The sequence below is a fragment of the Lupinus angustifolius genome, chromosome LG02 (genome assembly GCF_001865875.1).
Source record: "Lupinus angustifolius cultivar Tanjil chromosome LG02, LupAngTanjil_v1.0, whole genome shotgun sequence".
Taxonomy (NCBI): domain Eukaryota; kingdom Viridiplantae; phylum Streptophyta; class Magnoliopsida; order Fabales; family Fabaceae; genus Lupinus; species Lupinus angustifolius.
Genome location: NC_032010.1, coordinates 20,416,244 through 20,437,940, shown reverse-complemented (window position 1 = coordinate 20,437,940; position 21,697 = coordinate 20,416,244). Strand labels below are relative to the sequence as shown.

At 32.9% G+C, this 21,697-nt stretch overlaps 3 protein-coding genes across 8 annotated transcripts; 1 reads left to right on the top strand and 2 right to left on the bottom strand.

Moving 5' to 3' along the window:
- On the bottom strand, window positions 2,808-10,378 carry LOC109338452 (ubiquitin carboxyl-terminal hydrolase 17-like). 2 transcript variants are annotated; one of them, XM_019575704.1, is made up of 12 exons: window positions 9,784-10,378; window positions 8,451-9,585; window positions 8,281-8,369; window positions 7,945-8,030; window positions 7,677-7,839; window positions 7,465-7,585; window positions 7,129-7,286; window positions 6,684-6,768; window positions 6,390-6,602; window positions 3,716-3,777; window positions 3,263-3,607; window positions 2,808-3,232 (listed from the first exon to the last, which is right to left on the bottom strand). In XM_019575704.1, exons 1-12 carry the CDS (start codon window positions 10,068-10,070, stop codon window positions 3,103-3,105), a joined length of 2,874 nt encoding a protein of 957 aa, XP_019431249.1. In that variant the 5' UTR covers window positions 10,071-10,378; the 3' UTR covers window positions 2,808-3,102. The 2 variants fall into 2 exon arrangements, with proteins under 2 accessions (XP_019431249.1, XP_019431245.1); XM_019575700.1 differs by having other exon boundaries at window positions 2,808-3,607.
- LOC109338429 (universal stress protein PHOS34) lies at window positions 12,771-16,405 on the top strand. 5 transcript variants are annotated; one of them, XM_019575685.1, is made up of 5 exons: window positions 12,771-13,086; window positions 13,210-13,319; window positions 13,949-14,067; window positions 15,245-15,341; window positions 16,301-16,405. In XM_019575685.1, exons 1-4 carry the CDS (start codon window positions 12,873-12,875, stop codon window positions 15,339-15,341), a joined length of 540 nt encoding a protein of 179 aa, XP_019431230.1. In that variant the 5' UTR covers window positions 12,771-12,872; the 3' UTR covers window positions 16,301-16,405. The 5 variants fall into 5 exon arrangements, with proteins under 5 accessions (XP_019431230.1, XP_019431211.1, XP_019431224.1 ...); XM_019575666.1 differs by having other exon boundaries at window positions 13,946-14,067; XM_019575679.1 differs by lacking the exon at window positions 16,301-16,405 and adding an exon at window positions 15,416-15,605 and having other exon boundaries at window positions 13,946-14,067.
- Window positions 19,526-21,326, bottom strand: LOC109338422. The gene is made up of 2 exons (XM_019575657.1): window positions 20,335-21,326; window positions 19,526-20,032 (listed from the first exon to the last, which is right to left on the bottom strand). Exons 1-2 carry the CDS (start codon window positions 21,161-21,163, stop codon window positions 19,527-19,529), a joined length of 1,335 nt encoding a protein of 444 aa, XP_019431202.1. The 5' UTR covers window positions 21,164-21,326; the 3' UTR covers window position 19,526.

Sequence of the window (21,697 nt, the reverse complement as noted above, 5' to 3'; positions counted from 1 at the left end):
TTAACATGAGTGTGTGAGGTCCTCCTTGATCGTTGGCACGATAGTACCAGTTCAATTTTTCAACCCATTTCGGGAAATCATAGCATTGAAGCTAAGCATTCCCATTCTCCTTTGTGCATTGCTAAACCTAATGATTCAAGCTACCATTTGGTTCTATGCCTTATTTACTACACATGGATCCGTTGCCAATCCACTTTAGCTTTTCTATTCAGCTCGTTTACGACGTTTACCATTTGGTGATGTTCTAGGGGTCGAATCGTCAAATGAATGGAATTTATACAGGAATCGTGCAGTCAAAAGTGAAGGAAATCGTGGCTAAGAAGCACGACTTCCATATTTTAATTTAGTTTGGGTAAAATCATGCCTCACTATCAGGTGAGAAGCACCCGACTCTACCCGCTCATCTATGTAGGGTATAAGCATGATTTGACTCTGTCTCATATCAACCCGCTCATCATGTTTGTATGACACATCTATAATAATAAGTAATATTTAGGATCAGGTTAGCTTCAGGTTCAAATAAGTGACTCAACCAATATTTAAGGTCGGGTAAAGGACAAGCCTTGCCCGACCCATGTTCATCATTATCTCACTACACAAGTTCATTTTTAGGTTTCAATTCCTTACAAAATCGTGATGCTACCTACAATTTAAGTATTTTTTTTAGTTTTTTGTGAGTAGTAATACAAAGGTTCACTATCAGCAATGCTACTAACTAAATTGTGTCCCAGTTTTTTCACATTGCAATTCACCATCCGTGCTTGTAAGCCAAATTATGGAATTTTTGCCATAAGCCACTAAAAGATTAGTTAACTAGGTGAAATATATTGTCTAGAATCTAAATTAAATTATGCACATGATATAATTACATAAGAACATTAGAGTTAATGTTTGAAATTCTTCACGACTACACCAATTTTTGGTTAGTCTCACAATGTAAACATTGACATGTCGACTATGAGATTTAGTACGACTTCTACCTTAGAGACCAATACTCTCTTGTAAAACTATGAACCAATTGACGTATAGTTTGACACTTATTTTTTTTATGCTATTTATAATATATATATATATATATATATATATATTTATTATGTTAATAGTTTTATTTCTATGATTAATAAATCATGAAATCACATGTAATATGTTTCTTTCACAAGCACAATCATAGACAAAGGGAATGACTCATGATTAATAGTTTCATCCATGCATCTACTTTAGGAGTCTCAATTATGATTATCAGTATGTCGATATTCATATGGAATCTAAATATATAATTTATTTATGAGTTTACCTGGTAAGTTTTAAAAATATTATGTTAAAAAAATTAATATAGATCGATAATTTATGATTCTTGTAAAGAAGGTACTTAATATGTTCAAGCTTATGTCACAAATGTATCAAAAATGTTCTCTTGAGATTGATGTAAAACTAAGCACATTCTTTCCACTTCAAGAATAGAACACTATGTTATCCTGTCTATGACACCATTACTTAACTTATTTATTTCATGGACATTAACTAAAACCAAAATCAATCTAACATTGGGATCACTAAAACATATTGGAGTCATAAATAATCCTTGAGAGACGTAAGTGTTACCAATTTAGTTTTTTAAAAATGTGTTGCCAAATGAATCCTTAGAAGCATTAATGTGATGATATATTGAAGCTTTTATAGACTCATTTAATCATCTTGTGGCATTTTCCTTGATACTTGTCTCTTGGAGGAAAAATATAAATATTTCAAGTAAAGATACATGTCCTAACCAGCCGTAAGAAATTAGAGTCAGAAGTCCTTTCATTCTTCTCAATGCAAGACTCTTACCTACCTTTCACTTTTTTGGCTACATTTACGCAACCGCTCACACGCAATTTCTTAATATCTATCATTGTTTTTTATAACCAAAAAATACAACAGGTTGGGCTTACTTGTTGGTCTTTGTTGCCATCCTTACCCACATTTTTTGTACTACCAACAATATCTCATATTATAGGTAAGAAACTAATTATTTTTTAGGTGTGTAACTGCCCCTAACAAGTGTCAATTTCAAGAATCGAACCATTAACTTTTTGGTCGGTCTAGAGATTTAACGAACCTTACATCAATATTTCACCCCAGATAAACTGGATGTATATTCTCCCAAAATCGCCCATTTCCTGACCGACCAAGGTCGGACATGACTTACTGCAAGTGTCGGTAATGCACTTTTGTAAGCATCATTAATGCACTTTTGACTCACAATTAATGTGCCCCTGACATTCCACCTCATACGTCACCTGCAAATCCTACTTACCCCTAACAGATCGACAGTAGCAGGTCTGCAGCGAGGTTAAGAACAACCTAATATATGCCTACTACACTCCTACATATCTGCTAAGTTACAACCAACCAATACCCAGACGCAATGTCAGTCATCCCAAACTCTATAAATAAGAGGGATCAGTACAGAAAATATAATTAATATCATATTCTCTCATTTATTGTTTACATTCATTCCTCTCTACTCTCATCCCTCTCATATTTATGCTCAATCACTCTCATTAAGTCTCATACTGACTTGATAATCGGAAAACATTTTCAGGTATCTCCACTGGCTGGTCCAAGCTCCGTTCCGACCAATCTCCCAAAATAAGCTATTCAACTGGGTTCTCAGTTCCGGCCATGTCCGATCAGCACTAACGAACAACCACTAAACCAACACCTTGTGGTTATCCTTACCCACGTTTGCATAAGCTTTGGTTTTACAGACTCCAAAGTAGAATATTTACTATAGCATAAGTTCTACCAAAGCCAAGGGAGGAAAAAACGAATAAAAATACTGTTTATATATTACAAATGCTCACATTTCCGCACACAAACCCATGGTATTAACTAATAGAAAAGTTTACAACAATCTATATTTACAACCACTTATATCATTGATAACAAGATGAATACATTATTGTGAACAAGAACACCTAGTCATGCCTGGCTATTATTTACTGCTCGGAGGCTCCTAGAGACCATAATCACATGGTACCCAATAAAATTTTCCATCCATTCTTTCCCTTGACTTTCTACATGATAAACCAGAGTTTATAACATTAAAATGGTTAGATCCTACTCTCTGAAAAGAGTGGGTCTCCTAAAACTAATACTATCCCTACTATCATCTAACTTTCTATGATGTATAGTTGTATCAGGGTGCAAATGAGAAACCCTTCCCCTTGAACCTGTAGGAGGTGGTGGCAACCCAGTTGCATGTGAGAGAGTTGATGGCCCCGAATCACCAAAAATATAATCGCCAAAGTCATCGGTACTGCTTGAATCGCGAGTGCTATCAGTTGTGCAAGAACCTTCATCAGAATTGTTGCTGATGAGGGATGCATTATCACTACATGAGTCTTCCTCCAAAATCCTTTTCATGTGATGAAACTTTGAATGGTGGAGAGTCTCAAAGGTGGGTGAACCATCTGGGGAGATTGAACTAGTCATGCATTCAGCAGCACCAGAATCGGTGGATACATGTTTTGTTTTCATTGTAACAGTCTTTCCACTAACTTTGCCTTTTGAGTTCAAGGATACTATCATGTTCCTGATTAATCTTGGGGCCCTTGGTGAACACCTACAATGTTGTTCATCTAATCAGAGAAACAAAAGGGATAAAAGAAGACCTGATAGAGAAGAGAGAGATAAGACTATCCAGAAAGAAAAGAGACAATCCAATGAGTACCTTGCATAAAGAAGCATGTATGCTTCTTTTCTCAAGACTCTTTCCAATTCAACAGCTTTTACCTGCAAGACAAATAGAAGAGATGGTTAAATGAGTTATAGGCAACAGAGGCAGTAGAAATATCAACAGTAAAGTAAGCTTTTGCAATCATTCATATATACACATAGCCTATGTTGCATGGGTCCTTCAAAGAATGTGACGTACCCGTCAGGTACGTACTGGGTAATGGTACTCTTGGGTACTCATTCGATGTAAATGGTTTCAAAATGATATTATAAGCTGAAAACTTAGGATTATTTCCATTTTTCTTTAGTCACATAATAATAATAAATGAGTCACATAATTAGTGTCTCATCTTCACATTTAAGTTGGTTTAGGATCTCAACCTCTCATCCTAAGCCTCTTGCATCCTCAACTAGTGCTAACTTTGACAATTATACCTAATTATAATGGTGTCCTTGTGCCTTAGATTTTTAAAAAATGTCATATCTCATACCTATAGGTATTGCTACCACACCCATAATCATGCAACATAGTAGCATGTATACTTCATTCATGCAACATACCCATACTCTAGTTTTTGTGTTGAGAAAATGTTGAACCTCGTAGCCGTGTTGGTGTAACACAGCACATAACTATATCTTAATTGATAAACACATCCACAAACACAATGAAAGTCCAACATAAGTATCTTCAGTATAATGACCAAACTCTGATAAATCTAGGGAAGGTCCAATATCTAAAAGAAATCTTTAATGCTATGAGTATGACGACATTTAATATTGACCACACCAAAGGGATTGGCAGATATCCTGTTATGAAAAGGATGGGCGTATAGACAGCTCTAAAATTCCTTGACATAAGCAGTGTTGCCCAATAGCGGCCATGGCGGATGGCGGTGGCATTTTTTAGGCTACCGCCATTAGCCATTTGGGAAATACTGCCATATGGCTGTGTCCACCTTTTGCTCGTAAAAGCCGCAATGGCGGTATGGCATTTTGGCTTGCTGGTCAGTTTTTTTTTTTTAAATTGGGTTGAGATGGATTTTTTTGGGCCCATTCATGTGTTAGAAATTAAAACCCTAACCCCTTTCTATTTTTGCATCTTCTCCTTATTGCCTCTATCTCTCAAAAAACTGAGTTTGTTGTGTGTTGCCTCGACTGTTGCCTCTATCTCTTTTTTATTGCGTTTTTCCTTTCTCTATTTTTCTTTCTCTCTTGTTTCTTGTTTTCTCATTTCTTTATCTCTTTTTCATTCCATTTTTTTAATTTATTTTCAAAATATTTTTTTTTTCCAGATTACTTCTTTTCCCAGTTTATTTTTTTAGTTTACTTCCTTTTTTTTCATTTTACTTTATATACAAATTTAAAACAATTATTTAACATTAGCATGGTGTATTCCAAAAATAGGATAACACACAGTATGAATGTTTTGCATTTTATATTTGTGTTTTGCTTTGATTTTTAGTTGTGGCTCTTTACAAGACTTGTTAGTATTGTTTATTTTACCTTTTACCGATCTTATGATGTTATGAGACATTGATACTTAATGATTTTTATTAAATTTTATGTTATTGTATTATTATTTTATTTTTCCTATTATGTTATATTTTTTATTTATTTTTTGTCAACCGCCATTATGATGTCCGCTATTTGCCCGCAACACCTTCATGGCTGAATTTTGACAACTGCCATGGGCCGCCATCCGCCATGGGCAACACTGGACATAAGACCCTCATCATTCAAATTAACTTTGATTGACTTGGATGTTTAGTTTATTATTATTGAGATAAATACAAGATTGTCTAGATAATTAGAAGATTCTATATCCGGTTAGGACTAAATATATGATTATCAAATCATATCATGTATTTCTATTTCCCTAAAATTAAGGGATTATGTATGGACTCTTCTACTATAAATAGAGAAGACTGAGTGTATATGAATCACTCAAGCAATTCAGATAAACAATTTGTCCAATTTAAGTTGGTATTAGAGCTCACATCATGTAGGTCTGGAAAAAATGGGGAAACCCTAATCCTTTCACTATCCTAGACATCTTATCAACTAGCCACTATCAAGGTTTTGTGTATACGAATCACTCAAGCTTCAGATAAACAATTTGTCCATTTCAAGTATTATAATATTGTATAAGTCGATGTTTATCTGATGGTGAAAACAGATGACTTAGCTTAAGCTATCCATAGACTTACTAACACTTTCGTAGAGAGAAAACATTTTGGAGTATATTGGATAGGAAACTATGTGGACCAGCACCTCTCAATTGTCTACTTTGCATAATGCTATTATTTCACAGTTCTATTGTGCTAAGGTAGAAAGCTGATTTGATGAAATGTTCACAACTACAAATTGATAGTTCTAGATCTGATGAAAGGGTTTTGGGCAGCCTCTATTCTTTGTGCACGGTGCACAATGCTATTCACAGTTCTAGTCAAGAGTTTCATTTGGACACAAAGCTAAAAAGAAATTACTGTTGTAATTAAATCTTCTTTCAGTCATCAATCATACAAATCCACAACCACAAACCTTGTGTAATTGAATTTTAATCAAATATTGCTTAACAATTATAGAGTGTCATTTAGGTTATGAACTTATAGGAAGGATCATGAGCTACTAATTAAGGAAAGCATATGTAAGAACATAGTGAGACGTACCACGCTGTCATCAACCTTGAACCACCTGTTTTGGAAATTCTTTACATAGCAAACATAGTGACCCGTAAAAGCAGCATTCATAGAATCCAAGTGAACAACTACCCCATAAAGCCTGTATATAGGTGATCTATCACTGGTCCCACTCATGAAAGGTGCCAAGTCAAGTATTTCAGGAAACCGAATAGGCTTATTGAGTTTCCCAAATTTTCCAGACTTCAACACATGTAACAAATATTAAAAATCTGCATAATAATAAAATGACTTGAATTTAGTCCTTGAATTTAACAAAAATACCTGAAATCTCTTCAATGCAATTGTAAGAACATTAGGTGCCTCTGAAACTGTCAATTTTTTCTTGGCCTTCTCATAAGATTTGCACCTGATTAACACAAACACTTGATCAATAATAAGGAAAATCCTTTAAGTACAAATACTTGGACAAACGAAGAAAATTTACACATAGTTAGTACATCAAAAGTCCGAATATAATAGGCCAAGACAAGAACAGGTAACCTACCAAAAAGAAAAGGGATTGGGAGAAAAAAACAAGAATGCATAAATTATTTTGAACAACAGAACTATGTGCCATAGATTAGACAGATTTAGAGATTCTACAACAAACCAATGGCAAAAGAAAGCAAAAAGAATAATACCAGCCTCTGTGCCATTGATAAAGAAAGTGAAATTGAGATATGATAATATTTAAAGATTTCAGGAGGCTCCTGAAAAATCAACCAACCTAATACAGTGGTACTTGTTTTCTCCATCCAGTGTCTCGGTGCTTGTAAATCTTCGAAGGGCCTCCTCCAGGGTTGTTACCTCCCCTTCTATCTCAACAGTCATATCCATTATCCTTTCATGGCGCTCAGATTTGCCTCCACATTTAACGCACTGTATCTGCAAAATGGTAGCGGTCAATAAGCTTTAGGTTCACTGTTCGTGTTACTTTCATCAATGGATGCTAGAATTACAAGAATAATAGCATTATCTATGTGGAAAAAGACCAACACTACATTGCACTTATGATTGGGGAAGTTACAAAAACATAACAAATAGTTGCATATCATTAGATTACCTTTGATCGAAGATAGCCTCCAAATGTTAGACCCATTAAATTAGTTTCCTCTTTCAATGAGTCTGATGCATTATCCGCAGCATCCATAAGGCAAACAGATTGCATTGTTTCAACAGCAAACCTATAAGGTGTTCATATGGCCCATTAATTTGAATTATAAAACAAGAATTATCAAATATCAATTTGCATAGATTCAAAGATATAAGCCACACCTCAGAAATTCATGTGCATCTTCTTCTCTACCATTACAAAGTTGACTCCCAATATTCTGTAGCTGAGAGAGTATGCTCATAGGAGAGAGGGGGGCTTCTGTGTCTTTTGACTTCAAAATCAAATTTTCAAACTCACAGATGAAACACCATTTCTTGTTTTCACCTGGAATTGACATGAAATGTTTAACCTCAGGCAACAGATGCACAAACAGTATTGAAGAAATTTGGCATGTGATTATTACAAGATGAGTTTGTGACTGATACATACATGATTTAGAATGAAGTCCTTGAAGCAAATAGGCAGTCAGGGGTGGTGTAAATGTTAAGCACTGTAGTACAGCATTAGCATAACAGCTGCAGAAAAGGTTAAAAATTAAGAAAATTGAAGAGTGGATAATATGGACTCTATAAGAAAATCTGACAACCTAACCAGTAACCATTCACAATCAATTAATAATATGGAAAGAAAAATATGATCCTTAATGGCAAGGAATGAAGAAAAATTATGAACATAATACTATTAAATTATATCTATAACAAATTATAAACCCATACACATCATGTACCAATTATCTTTCTATCATATAAAGTTGTTTTAAATTACCTGTTTCCACAATTTATAAGACCAAATGGTTGCAACTCCACTCTGTTCCAGGTATAAAGCTTGATAAACAAATCATACGGAAAAAGACCCTGCAACAACAATTACATAGAGAATGTAAGAAAAGTTTCTTAACCTACAAAAGAAGACAAGACGATTTGGTCATAACTAACCTTGTCACCGTATCTTCCACCAATATCACTGTCAACAGCTTGTGGAAAGTGTTTTGACAGATTTGATCCTCTAGAGTGATCAACAACTTTCAGTTCAGATGTTTTTAGACCATTCTTAGAATTTGGAGAACAGTTAGCAACCTGAGTTGAAGTAGAAGTGTCAGATTGATTGCCATTATCCCCATGTTTTGTACCATAATGTGACAGCTCTTTAGTTCTGCAAGCTAACTTTGTATCAGCAAATGCATGTGGCGGAGATTTAATTTCAGCCGACTTTAAGGTGCTGACAGGATTGTTCATTACATGATTTGATACCTTCGAGCCAACAGATTGCAAATTATGGATGCTCGGTGCTTCTGCATAACCTGAATAGTCCACGCCTTCATTCTCTGAAGATGCCAATCTTGCACATGGCTTGTTATCCCGAACAGAGATCGGAAGAGAATCATTAGAGCGCGATCGAATAGGGTCACAACTGGTATTATCTTTTATCCCTCTCGGAGAATGAGTTTTATCCCAGAATTCAGAAGACACCGTAGAAGGCTGAATTGTAGCCCTCTTCCGCAAATTCAAACCAGAACTACCACTTGATGTGAGCTTACTCTCTTCTTTACCAAAACCAGATCTAACCTCGCTTAATTTATCCTTTGTAGAAAACCCATCCACTAAATCAACTAAATTAGCAAACTTAGGTGACAATGGAATGGCTACACCCTTGCTATCATCATTTGAAGTGGTATCAGAAACGACGAGGATCGGAGCAGTAAAAACATGTGCCTCCGATCTCTCATGCTCATTCGAGGTCATACTCTCACAGACAGAGGAATCATCAGACATAAATTCCTTGGTATTGGAAGCTGGGAATCCAGAAAATGTGTTACTCGATAATTCTGAATTAGTGTCTGCAACATTTTTTGCATTGGACTCAACACTTATGTTATCAGATAATGGGAGTTTCTTAGAGTAGGTTTTATACTCTGTGCTCTCCACCTGAAACTTTTCATCACCAACTCCACTCTCTGCTACCTTCTTGCTAAGATCACTTGTCAGATCATCAATTTTGCTAGTTATGCTGGGAGGGTGGCATTCTTCTTTGTGACCATGACGCCAATGAAGGATTTGGCACTTACCAGAACTGACACAAATATAAGCAAAGTGGAAATGTTAATATGCATGTAAGTACAAAGAACGATGTCATGATGTTCTATTATAAATCATTTTCATCAAAAAAAACATTGATATCGAAATATTTTCTTGTATTCTTTTTCTTTTAACAAGATAAACAAAGAGCACAAAACCTAACACCATAGACGAAATTAGAAGGTGAGAGTACCAGTAGTGAACGGCTTTACACCGCGAACACCGCGTAGTGGTCGGGCGTAAGCACACGGCGCATTCATTGTTCTTAGCGACCAAAACGGTGCCGTATTGGTACGAAGATTCGTTCTCAACCCTAGCAGCCTCCTCCTTCGCGAAATTCAAAAGCCTTTTGACCTCCTCAGCCCTCGCCACCGAGCGCCTCCATTTACGGCGGACGACGAAGCCGATCACCAAAACAACGACGCAAACCAGAATAGTAAATACCAGACTCCAAAACCCTAAATCCACGGTAACACGCATTTATTAATCAAGCGAGAGCGAATAGAAATCCTAGAAGATCCGTTCTGTCACCGCCGTGGTGCGGCGGCGACGGTGGCGATAACGGCCGTGATCGGGGTTCTTTGAGGATTGGACGGTTAGGAACAAGCGCGTGAGGTTAGAGAAGTGAGAGGAATTCGGAGGTGAGAGTGAGATATGCATGTAGCTCGTAGTCGCTGACGAAAACTGAAAAGAAAAAAAAATGTTTGAGATTTTTTTTAGAACAAAGATGGCGAAGTGAAACTGTTATTATTGTTGGAGTTACGATTTGGACAAGATAAGAGAAGGGGAAATTTTGTTTGGTTTAGACAATGAACAATTTTTTATATATAATATACTCATCTCTCAAAAAATTTAAAAGTGTTTATAAATTTCAAATTTTCATCATATTAATCTTTTTTAGTATATTTTATGATATTTCATAAAGTTTAATATCTATATTTTATATATAAAGAGAAAACTACAAATAATTACAATGGCATAATTTTTGACATTCTAAAATTACCATTTTGTAATTCTTCCATTATTTTTCCACAAATTTTCTTTTCTAATATATCATTATTCTTCTACAAATTTTCTTATTTTTTATCTTTTCTTCTTCAATTCTATATTTGATTAATCTTTTTTTATCTTTGTTTTTATTGAGTTTGTATGTAACGTTTGTTATATTAAATTATTTTTCTTTAAAGAATGTAAGGCAAAAATGATACATATAAGATAAAATAAGAATGCGGATAGATGGACATGAAGTATCAATCAACACACTGATGATAATAAAGAGAATTATTTGATCCATATTTAAAAAATTTAATATCAATTTGGTTTTCCAATTTTTAAGTATCTATTAAAAAGTTAAAACATTAGGAACGGCTTTTAATCTCTCTTTTTTATTGCGGGTGGAATTGTAAGATTTTTGAGAGGATGAAAAAAAGAATGAAATTTGGCAAATGGTAAATATTAATTAATCATGAGAGAGAAACGAAATAAGGAATTTAATTAATGAATTGATGATTTAGAGTAAGGAATTTTGTTTACAAGGTATAGGAATAATTGAATTTCATTGTTCTTGACTTATTAATGGATTTAATATGTATACATTAATCATGTAAATATTTTTTATACTGTCAGTAAATCCATATTATTCATATGTTAATTATTATTGACTTTCAAATAAGAATATTTTAAATTAATGTTGTGATAACAATATAATTTTTTTTACATTGTATAAATTTTAAACTCTTATTATATATATTCACATCCATGATGAATATTGGTTGCATGCATTAGTATTTGAATTGCAAACATTCTAATCCAAATTTTACTACCATTTTAGTAAGGGTACTTCTAGATTAAATGATGGAATTGAGTTGAAAAATGTGGTTCGGTTAGTCTTTTTAAAAAATCGATTTGTAATTGGTTTGGTTCATAGTTTTATATATTATAGAAATGTAAGAATTGAATTGTGTAGCCAAACATTAGTTATGTGATATTGATTCTTAGTTTGCAGTAGACTTATATAAACGAAAGAAATAATTGGAAGTTTTTATAAGATTTTAGTGTAGACAAACTATATGATAATTTTCTATTAGAGTAAAATAACAAAATCTTACAATTGAAGGATTATGCATAGTGTAAAACCTAGAACATACATGACACAATTTAATATGTTTCACTGAAAAAGAAAACCGATAACTAAATTGAACCAAATCGTTCATAAGGTTTTGTTTGATTCCAACAATGAAAACAATAGCCAAACTAAACCAATTCAACCCACTTTTTCAGTTCGGTTCGTAAACTACCCTAAAAATAAATCTCAACCATTATACCCTTATAATCCAAACAATTATACCCATCATTTTGGTGTGGTCAACAATTCTCCGATCAAACATAATGTATTGGGTTGTATTTTAGAAGGTCTTATAGATCTATCAACAATTTAACATATTTATTTGGCCATAAATAAGTTAGATATTATATTTGGTAATATATTTGATAGATCATTTAGAGATTAACATATCTAAAATAGAAGAAAAACAAGTTTCATGAGTGAGAATAAAAACTCTATAGAAATCTCTAGTTATTCAAACCCATACCAAAAAATTGATATAGCGGGAATGAATCACATAATTAAGATGAGTGTACAAGTAGTTAGCAAATGATATAGATAGAGTATTTTAACCCCATTACGAATCTCACATGGATAATAGGATAAGCTTATAAATATTAAAAAAGAAATGTTTATTGTGTAAATAAGGTAAAGTATTATTATTATTAAAGATTTATTTGAATTAAAATATAAATAATGATAAAATATTTATTTGAGTTTCACCAATTAATTAATATTCAATATTTATTTATTATTTTCCTTTTTTAAATATTTTTTGTATAAACTATCCGTCTATTATTAATGAGCTAATATCTATTACATAACTTTCCCTCTAAACAAATATGACTAATAAAATTGAACATTTAATATTTTAATCTACATAGAGTCCAATAAACTTATATCATTACTTGATCACATTCTAGGTTCTTTTCGTTATTATTTTGTTAGTACAATAAAAAGTGTTTATCTTCTCAAATCAGGAGATACTTCATTGTCTTTGCTTAAACAACTAATCTATAACTTATATGATTCTCCTTCTAAGTTTTAAAAGATAAGTCCTTTTCGTTAGTAAGAAAACAAAAGAAGTGAAAGAAGACTAAAGCAGAGAGTAGTAGAGAGAGAGAGAAACAAATCAATCATTTGAAGTCAGACAAAAATCAGATACCAATCGGTCAGCGATGTCAGAAGGCGGAAACCTCGGCTGCGTAGTGGTGACGGTGGACGGCAGCGAGGAGAGTATGCAGGCTCTCCGATGGGCACTCACCAACCTCAAGCTCCGATCACCTACACCCGATTCCACTGAAATCGGTTTCTTCACCATCCTCCACGTTCAACTACCTACCACCATCGCCACCGGCCTCAACCCCGGTCCCATTCCCTTCGGTGGCCCCAGTTCTGTTACACTTTCCCTCTCTCTCTCTCTTTCTTTTATTTTCAGATGAACTTGTTAAATTCATTTTTTATGATTCATGAATTTGTTTCCATTTGAGTTAATGATGAATCGCTTTGGATCAGTTGGCCTTGAAGTTCCGGCTTTCTCCGCCGCGATTGAGGCTCATCAGAAGCGCATCACTGACGCCATACTTGATCATGCTTTAGGAATTTGCTCCGAATTCAATTTGACTGTAAGCTATCACTTTTTTCTTTTTTAAAGCATAATCTTTAAATTGGGAAAATAAGAGTTTATCTATCATTACATTTTTGTGATTTAAGATCATGACGCGCTTCACATAAAATTAAGGTGAAGATGCCTTATGGTATGTTTGCGAGTTAATTTTTAGAGGGGAACGAAGAAAACTGAAGGCTTGAGAGGGATCTTGCAAGTGTATTTCATGGTTCTCAAGTCTTCCTCTTTTATTCCTTATCCTTCATAAACCAACTCACAAACATAATGAAACTGGTTTAATTAGACGAGTTTTCCGTTAGATGTTGACTTAGGGGCACATGACATGGTGAACAACTAGATTATTTGTGTCAATAAATGTTTTTTTTTTAAATTTAAGCTTGGACTTAGATGAGAAACTCCTGCAAGTGGCATAATATGTAAGGTGTTCCATGTCAGCTTATTGTGCAAGCTGTAGAGGTTTTGTTTTGATTTTGTTTGTTTGCTTGTTTTTGTCTGTTTGTTTGTTTTGCTTGTTTGTGTGTGTGAATACCCAATTCAGTTGTTGAATGTGATTTGTCTGGGATGGTTGTCATTTATTGTGTTTTTGGAAATGGAGGGTTCAGGATTTTGTTCTCTCTTTGTCAACAGGCGAAGGTCAAGACCAATGTTGTTGTTGGAGATCCAAAGGAGAAGATTTGTGAAGCTGTAGAGGAACTGCATGCTGATTTACTTGTCATGGGGTCTCGTGCAATTGGCCCTATTAAGAGGTACAATTTAACTAGTCACAACAAATCTTGATATTTCCCGGGGAGCGACATGTAGTTTGCATACTTCATGGAAGTAAGCTTGATTAGATAACATATTTCGTGAAAGAGAAATGTTATATCTTCCTACATTTCCTCCAACAAATTCTCCTAATTTCTAAATCAAGGAAGTGTCGAATGTTTTTCTTTTATTTCCAAGATATTGAGTGTTTTCATTGTTCATTTAATATTTTCTTTATCTAGTATTAGCAGAATTATTATGAGAATTTGCAGGAGGCGTGTTAAGACTTAAGAGGATTTGTAGGAGGAAATTCTTAAAAACCAACTCTCCCAAAAGTTTAAGCTGTTGGCTATGATTTTATATATCTAACAAAAATAACAAAACATGTTACAAAATTACTTGATAAACAATCTGGATATTTTTTCATATATGGGAACTTTCACTCCTACATGCACTTATGCCTTTGCCAATAATATGCTTCCAATTTGTAGGCAATATGATACTACCAAATAGCAACTATAGCAGAGTGATGTCATGTTTAAAATTATAAATAGGCCAATTGACCTCTTGCCTTGATATTTTACATAAGTAACCTCTGAAGCCTTAATTTGCTTTTTTGTTTTAGTTACCCTCATTAAAAAATCCACTCTTACATGCAGTTATGCCTTTGCCAATGATCTGCTTCCATTTGCATGTAACTTTGGACATTGAACCAAATGCTCAATATCTTACATTAAGTCATGTCTTTTTGTTTTGAACAATTTGAATGTTTAAGATAGAGAAACTCTGTGGAATGGCACACACAAGCTTATGCCTTTGCCAATAAAACATTTCCGTTTGTTGCCAAAATGATACTAGCAAATAGCAACTGTAGCAGAGAGATGTGATTACAAACCCTTGCTTAATAAGCCAATAAAATGAAAAGGGCCTTCAATATTGTACACAAGCATTTTCTGATCCTTTAATTTGTTTTCATTCTTCAGTCATTTCTCTGCAGTGGGGATATAGATTATTTTCTTCCATATACATTTTGGACATTGAGCCAAATGCTCAACGTCTTACTTAACACCCTGTCATTTTTTAGAAGGCTTTTTGGTTCTAGTTTTAAGCAATTTGAATTTTTAAGAGGTTATTTCTGAAGTAGTCAGTGCCACACATGATGCTGTTTTTTTTCTTCAGGATATTCTTGGGAAGTGTTAGCAACTACTGTACCCACCATGCTCAGTGCCCGGTCATTATTATCAAAGGAAATGAAATTGACAACAAGAGAAGCTAGGTATATATACTTATACCATGAAATAATGACTTTTGATGCTGAATATTTATGTTGCATCCCTTTAATATTTTTAGGATTTGAGAGAAGAGTCTTCTAATTTCTAGTTAATTTTATCACAAAAGAGCTGAGGGGTCTATATTTCATATATATTTTAATCAATGTAATCAGTGTGAAGAGAGGATAACAATTTGACCTTTTAGGCCTTGTAAATTTGACTACCTTTCCTTTATATTTATCTGTAGTACTATTGAACATCATCTCCAATGCTTAACTTGCATCTAATAGTTGAGAATTTTGTCTGTTAGCATTGGTAGTTGACTGCAGTAGCTGCAGTAGGAATAGTCGCCAAATAGACTGGACTATTCCGAGTGCCGTAGTAGGATTCCCTTCGGTACCTTCCCTTTGCCCCTTCACTGCTGACAGCAAGCATTCCCGGGGTGTACTTAAATGAACGATATATTGTCTGGTTTTGGAAGTTAGAGGGAGAGCATGGCTTGGAATCAACAGATTGAAATTTTTTATGAATGATGACAGAACCTGGAAAAAAACAAGTTACTGTTTTCTGGACCGTAGCATGTTTCTGTTTAAACTAATGTAGTGTAACCACTATTCACATACTAGTGATACTACTGTAGTTCTTAGCACACAAACAGCTTTATTTTATGTTTGTGACTGTCTTTAACTTTATTCTTTTTATTTAAGCTATTTTAAATTGCTACAATTACCTTGTCTATGTATGGTTACTATTAGAATAAAAAGTCATGTGGTTATTTTAAGTAGTTGTGTGATGAAATTTTAACCATTCATGCAAGATTCAATGCTTCAAGAGTGATTAATCTCACCTCTCATAAAATATTGCTCTTCACTATAATTTTGATTTTGTTACAACAGAACATTGCCATCACTTGCAGTTTACCAAGTAGTGGAGTTTTGATACTATAATTTTGATTTCATCTTAGGGTTCTTGAGGTGGGTGCTACATTTCAGTTGCTGATGCTGCATCTTTAACTTCAAAAATCCTGTGTTTTAGTTGTGCCAATGCCGGCCACATCAATAAAAGTTGTCACATCGTGTACAATGTTGTTGTTGTCATGTGTAAAATTATATAATATTTATATTATACTATTTTAGTATAGATAATATTATTTATGAAATTTTAATATAAAATATAATTTAATTATTAATTTAGACGAGCATATTTAAAGATAAATTATTGGCTTATTTAAAGGCCTTGTAATATAATATATTTTTAAACAGGTTAATAAATTATACTAGACTTTGTCTTATTTAGGTTTTAAAATTTTTAAACAGGTAAATAGGAAGCTCTAGATGTTATATAAACTCTACCTGCAAAATCTAACATGTTTCTACTTCTATTCCCTTATTAGCCTGTCCTAGTTAGTAGAATTGCAACATCTGATAATTTTATAATAAATGTATGTTTTGAATAAATTATCTCTAAGTTATTTTATAAGATACTTTTGGATTTTTGTTTTGATCCTATTTCAAAATATTAATACAATTAATGAATTTGTTATCAAAATACTCTTATTTACTCAAACAATTTCAGTATAAAGAGAAAATTATTTAGTTTCAACTCACTTTTTAGAGTAATGTGAAAGAATATTGAAATATGTCACTAAGACAAAGATGGGTGGTTAAAAAACGCAAAGGAGATAGGATGGAGAGTCAATCAGTCTATTTATTAATGAATAACAATTTTGGTAAATTATATATTTAATAATATTTTCACGTTATTTATTATGTGAGAAACTACTAGAAAAATATTATAAAAAGGATTGGAAGGAGGTTTAAGTATTATAAGAAGTTATCGGAGTCAAGTTTTCAAAACAATTTCTACTCCCAATAAATGTCGTTTACAATAATCGAATCCTTCATTTTTCTAAAATTGTGTTTGTGCCATCTTATTCGACCATCGATTTCTAAAATCATATTTTACATCATATATTATTTTTATATTTCACATAATTTTCATTAATGTTAAAAAATAACTTGCTTAATCCGGGATGGTTAGCCTTTCTCATGTATCTAAAACAACATACTAAAGAATACATAAGAGGATCGTGCCAATATCACAATTACTCCCCATCAGTGCTTTGTAATTGTCTATTAAAGCTATGTTAAATAGCTTAAGAACTATAATTAAGTAGTGTCTTTACATGATATAAAATTAAAATATAATAATTTATAGTTGAAAATTGTGCATCAAATATAAAAAAATTATATGTCAAATTTGTATAATGATATCATATGACAGTATTAATTATTTAAAACTCAAAATTAAATAATTGCAATAGTATTAAAGTATTTTTTCTAATAGTTATTTAATAACAAGTTATATAATTATTATATTTCATTCTCGTGTTACTGGTGAAATAATATAAAACTTTTCTCCAAAATTAAAGTTAAAATATCTTGAAAATTGTATATTATGTCTATGATGACTAATTAATGAAATATACTAAATTATAAGAATTTTGAGGAAATAAAATATTTTATCAATTAAAAATAAAAAAGAATAATAAAGAAATTTCGTGTAGTATAGAATTATAAATACAACATCCCTTAATTAAGTATATTTCAAAATAGTCTTGTTACTACTATGAAAATCATTTATTTTTCCAAATGTGATACATTGACTAAAAAGTGGACAATTATACAACTCATATATTGCATATATTATATTTGTTAAGCACATATTTCTTGTAAAATATAGGCATTTGACATTATTTGGCTTTTGGATTTTTTTTGGTATAACCAAACAACTTTTAGATTTTGTTTGAAATATGTGGTTACTCTCTCAATAAATGTCGTTATATTAGGAATCAAATTCTTAACATTTTAATTTATCTTAACCAAACTAAAGTCTTGTTGGTTGGTGTGCTTTTGGATTGAATCTAGTTGAAATGTTGACATTTATTTTTGTAGATATGGATAAGTGTTTTTTCAAAATTTATCTGTTATCTCTTTGATTTTTTGCTTGTATTGAACCTTGTTCATAAATTTTTGACTATATTCATTGTAATTAGATTTTTGTGACTAAAATGATTGTAAATGAGTTTTAATATCATGTGCTATCTTTAATACACTTTAACATATAAAAAAGAATTTATCAATTTGAAGTTTATGTTTAAGGCTTATTGGATACAAAGTTACTTATTAAATTGTATGATTAAACCTGTGCAACATTTCTTTTTCTACTGGTGATAAAGTTGACCCATTTTTGTTGAGAGATCGTTGATCTTAGCCAAGAGTTTAATACACTTTAACATATTAAAGAGGTACGTGGTTGTAATTTACTTTCCCAACTATGGAACACATCGTATTTAAAAAAAGAGTCTCATATATTAAAATTCTAAAAGTTTATATATAGTTAGTGTATTATTTATTATTGATTTGAATTACTTTTATCTATGAATCAATTATATTTGAAAATGAACAATGGATGATAGTGCAAATATATATTTTTTCTTAAAAAAATAAATACTTATCCATGTTTCACAGAAAATAAATACACGTACTATAATCTGAATTGAGACAAATGCCAATGAAGAACTCAAAAAAGGGAAGCATTAACATTTTTCTCTTCGTTTTTGTAACATTTTACATAAAAGTCACCCCTCTCATTGAATACATGCCTCAAATGTAGCATCTTCATGTTCATAAATTTCATGATCCCTTTGAAATTCCCAGCAACACCTTAGATTTCAGAACGTCCACAAAAAATAAACATACAATAAATAATCTGTTAAGACACCCCACAAAAGAAAACTTCTTGTGATTGTTTTGCTCTCTAGGGCCACCTTCAAATTGTCGATCCCTCTAACCCTCTCAACCCTCATACTTCATAATATGTCATTCTCTATCTACATTACTGTTTGTTAAAAAGAAATTAATTTAACACATCTCGGAGGTTCATTCTGATATGCGAATGAAAATTACATCTCCTAGACCATGACCCATATCAATAATAATGAAACAAAAAATAATAAATATTTAATTATTTTAATTAACATAACATATTTTCATTGGTTTGGGACAGACTTTGGAACATTAAATCTTTATTCCTGATGTGCAACCACAATTATGGTCAGCCTAATGTATGTTTATGATTACGATAAACACAACATAATGAGATTCACAACGATAATTCAGAACTTGTGTCTAACCCCACCATTGATGCACTGCCACACCTTCATCTCTTAACTTTCCATACAATGCCAAACACTCCCAATAAGCCCTTCTACTTCCCCTATTGTTACCCTCCTTCACATTATCACCATTATGCTTTGTTGGTAAATGTGGCTTGCACTCCAAGAAAAGCTCATCAACCAACATTATGGCCTTACTCCTCATCATTTCCTCAACCACTTCTGCTTCAGATTTCATCACCACATACTCTTCTTCCTTCACATTCTTCCTCAACCAATCTGACATCTCTATTTGTGATACCTCTTTTCCAGAAGAACCTTCGGTCACAGTTTCTATCTTATATATCACAAAATTTTTGTTCCTTGTTGGGTAGTTCTTTGGAAACCAATCAGTTCCACTTCCTCCATCTTTCTCTGGCAACCCTACATCAATGAAAACTCTACGAGGATAGCTCTCAAGAGAATCACCCATCAAATCAGGTAGATACCTCGTGCGCTTCAAGTATTTTCTTGATTTACCTGAAAAGTTACATTATTAGAATATAAAAGAATTTACCAATTTTCTCATGCAACAAAACAAATGTATCTATTACACTCTCTCACTTGATATATTCATTCTATAATTTCACTTTCAAATTCAAAAGGAAAACTATAGATATGTGGAGAAATTATTAGATGGTCCTAGATTAACAAACTATATCAAATGGTAGATTTATGTGTCCTATACTATTCCATTTGTGTCGGATCATACAATAATTTCTTCATATATGTCATATTTGATGTCCAAAAATTGTTATTCAAGAATAATCATTATACTGTACCTGATGCTGAACGTGGTGGTTCAAGAAGCACGTCTTCAAGGTTTTTCAATGCAGCTTTCTTTGCTTCTGTTGCATACCCTAATAGCTTTCTTTGCGCAGAAAGGTTTGTTATTTCATCAGCAACAACGCTAGTAACTTGGGGTCCAGTTTTCTTCATTGCTACAGCTATCAAACCAAAGCGTCTCATGTATAAGACTTTGTAGTTTGTTGGCTTGTAAAACGCTGCAGAAGGGTTGTCGTTTAGAAGCACAGTGGCTACACCTCCAATTTTCAAAGTCCTGTCTATGAATTCTGAAGCTTCAGGGAAGTTAGAGGTGAAGATAAAGTCAACTGTGTTATCAAGTAATGATTTTTGTTTCTCCAAATCGTTCAATGGAATATGATCCATGTTGTAGTCATTGACAACCTTAAACTCTTGTCCTTTATTGTTGTCGTTTTCATTGCTCAAGAAAACAGCTTTATGATTCTGTTCTTGTGTTTTCTTCATGATGATGCCTTCACTTGTTAGGTCACGGAAGAAGAGTGATAAAATCTGATCCAAATTGATGGAATCAAAAGAATTATGATCCATTTTTTGTGGGATAGTATTAAGAGGAGAAGTTCTTGAAACAAAAGATGAACTTATCAATGGAAAAGAAGCAAGGACCAATGCAAGAAGCAGAAAACGGTAACAAATCTTCCACATATCTGATTTAGGAACCCTAATAACTAGATAATAGGATTCAGGGTACAAAGAATATGTGTGCTTGGAATTTCTCTTATTGTAATGAAGATAAGGTTTTGCTTCAAGGGTAGAACCAGTTTTTTGATTGCTTGGATCAACCGCCATATATATATATATAATGTATATGACGGTCCAATGAATCAAATTAATAAAAAAAGAGATATATATATATATATAATGTGAGTGAAAAAAAGAGATTTATATGTAGCAGAAGAAAGAGATATATATAGTTAAAGGTTGAAAATAAGGGTTAAGAGAGATTTGAGAAAGAAAAGAATGAAGAACCCTAGCGACTGCAAAATCTAGCTGCAGTGTGATTTCCTCCTACTAAAGAAACACGTTTACTTGAAAATGAAAACAATAGTAACAACAACTCCCTCATCCGCAGCACCTCCATTTGTTTGAATTATAACACGAGTCGATGATGATGGTGATGATTAAAGGTGGCCAATGTTTCCGGTAGGTTTATTTTAGGAACACATTTTAGCATCACCCTTAATCCATCGATCACTAATGCATGGAGATGTGGGAGAAAGGGAGAGAGAGATTTGAGTCTTCGTGTTGCTATATAATAATTGAAGTTGTTTGATTTTGCAAAGTTTGAAGAGAGGAATATGAAGGATTTGGGAGGAGAGTGTG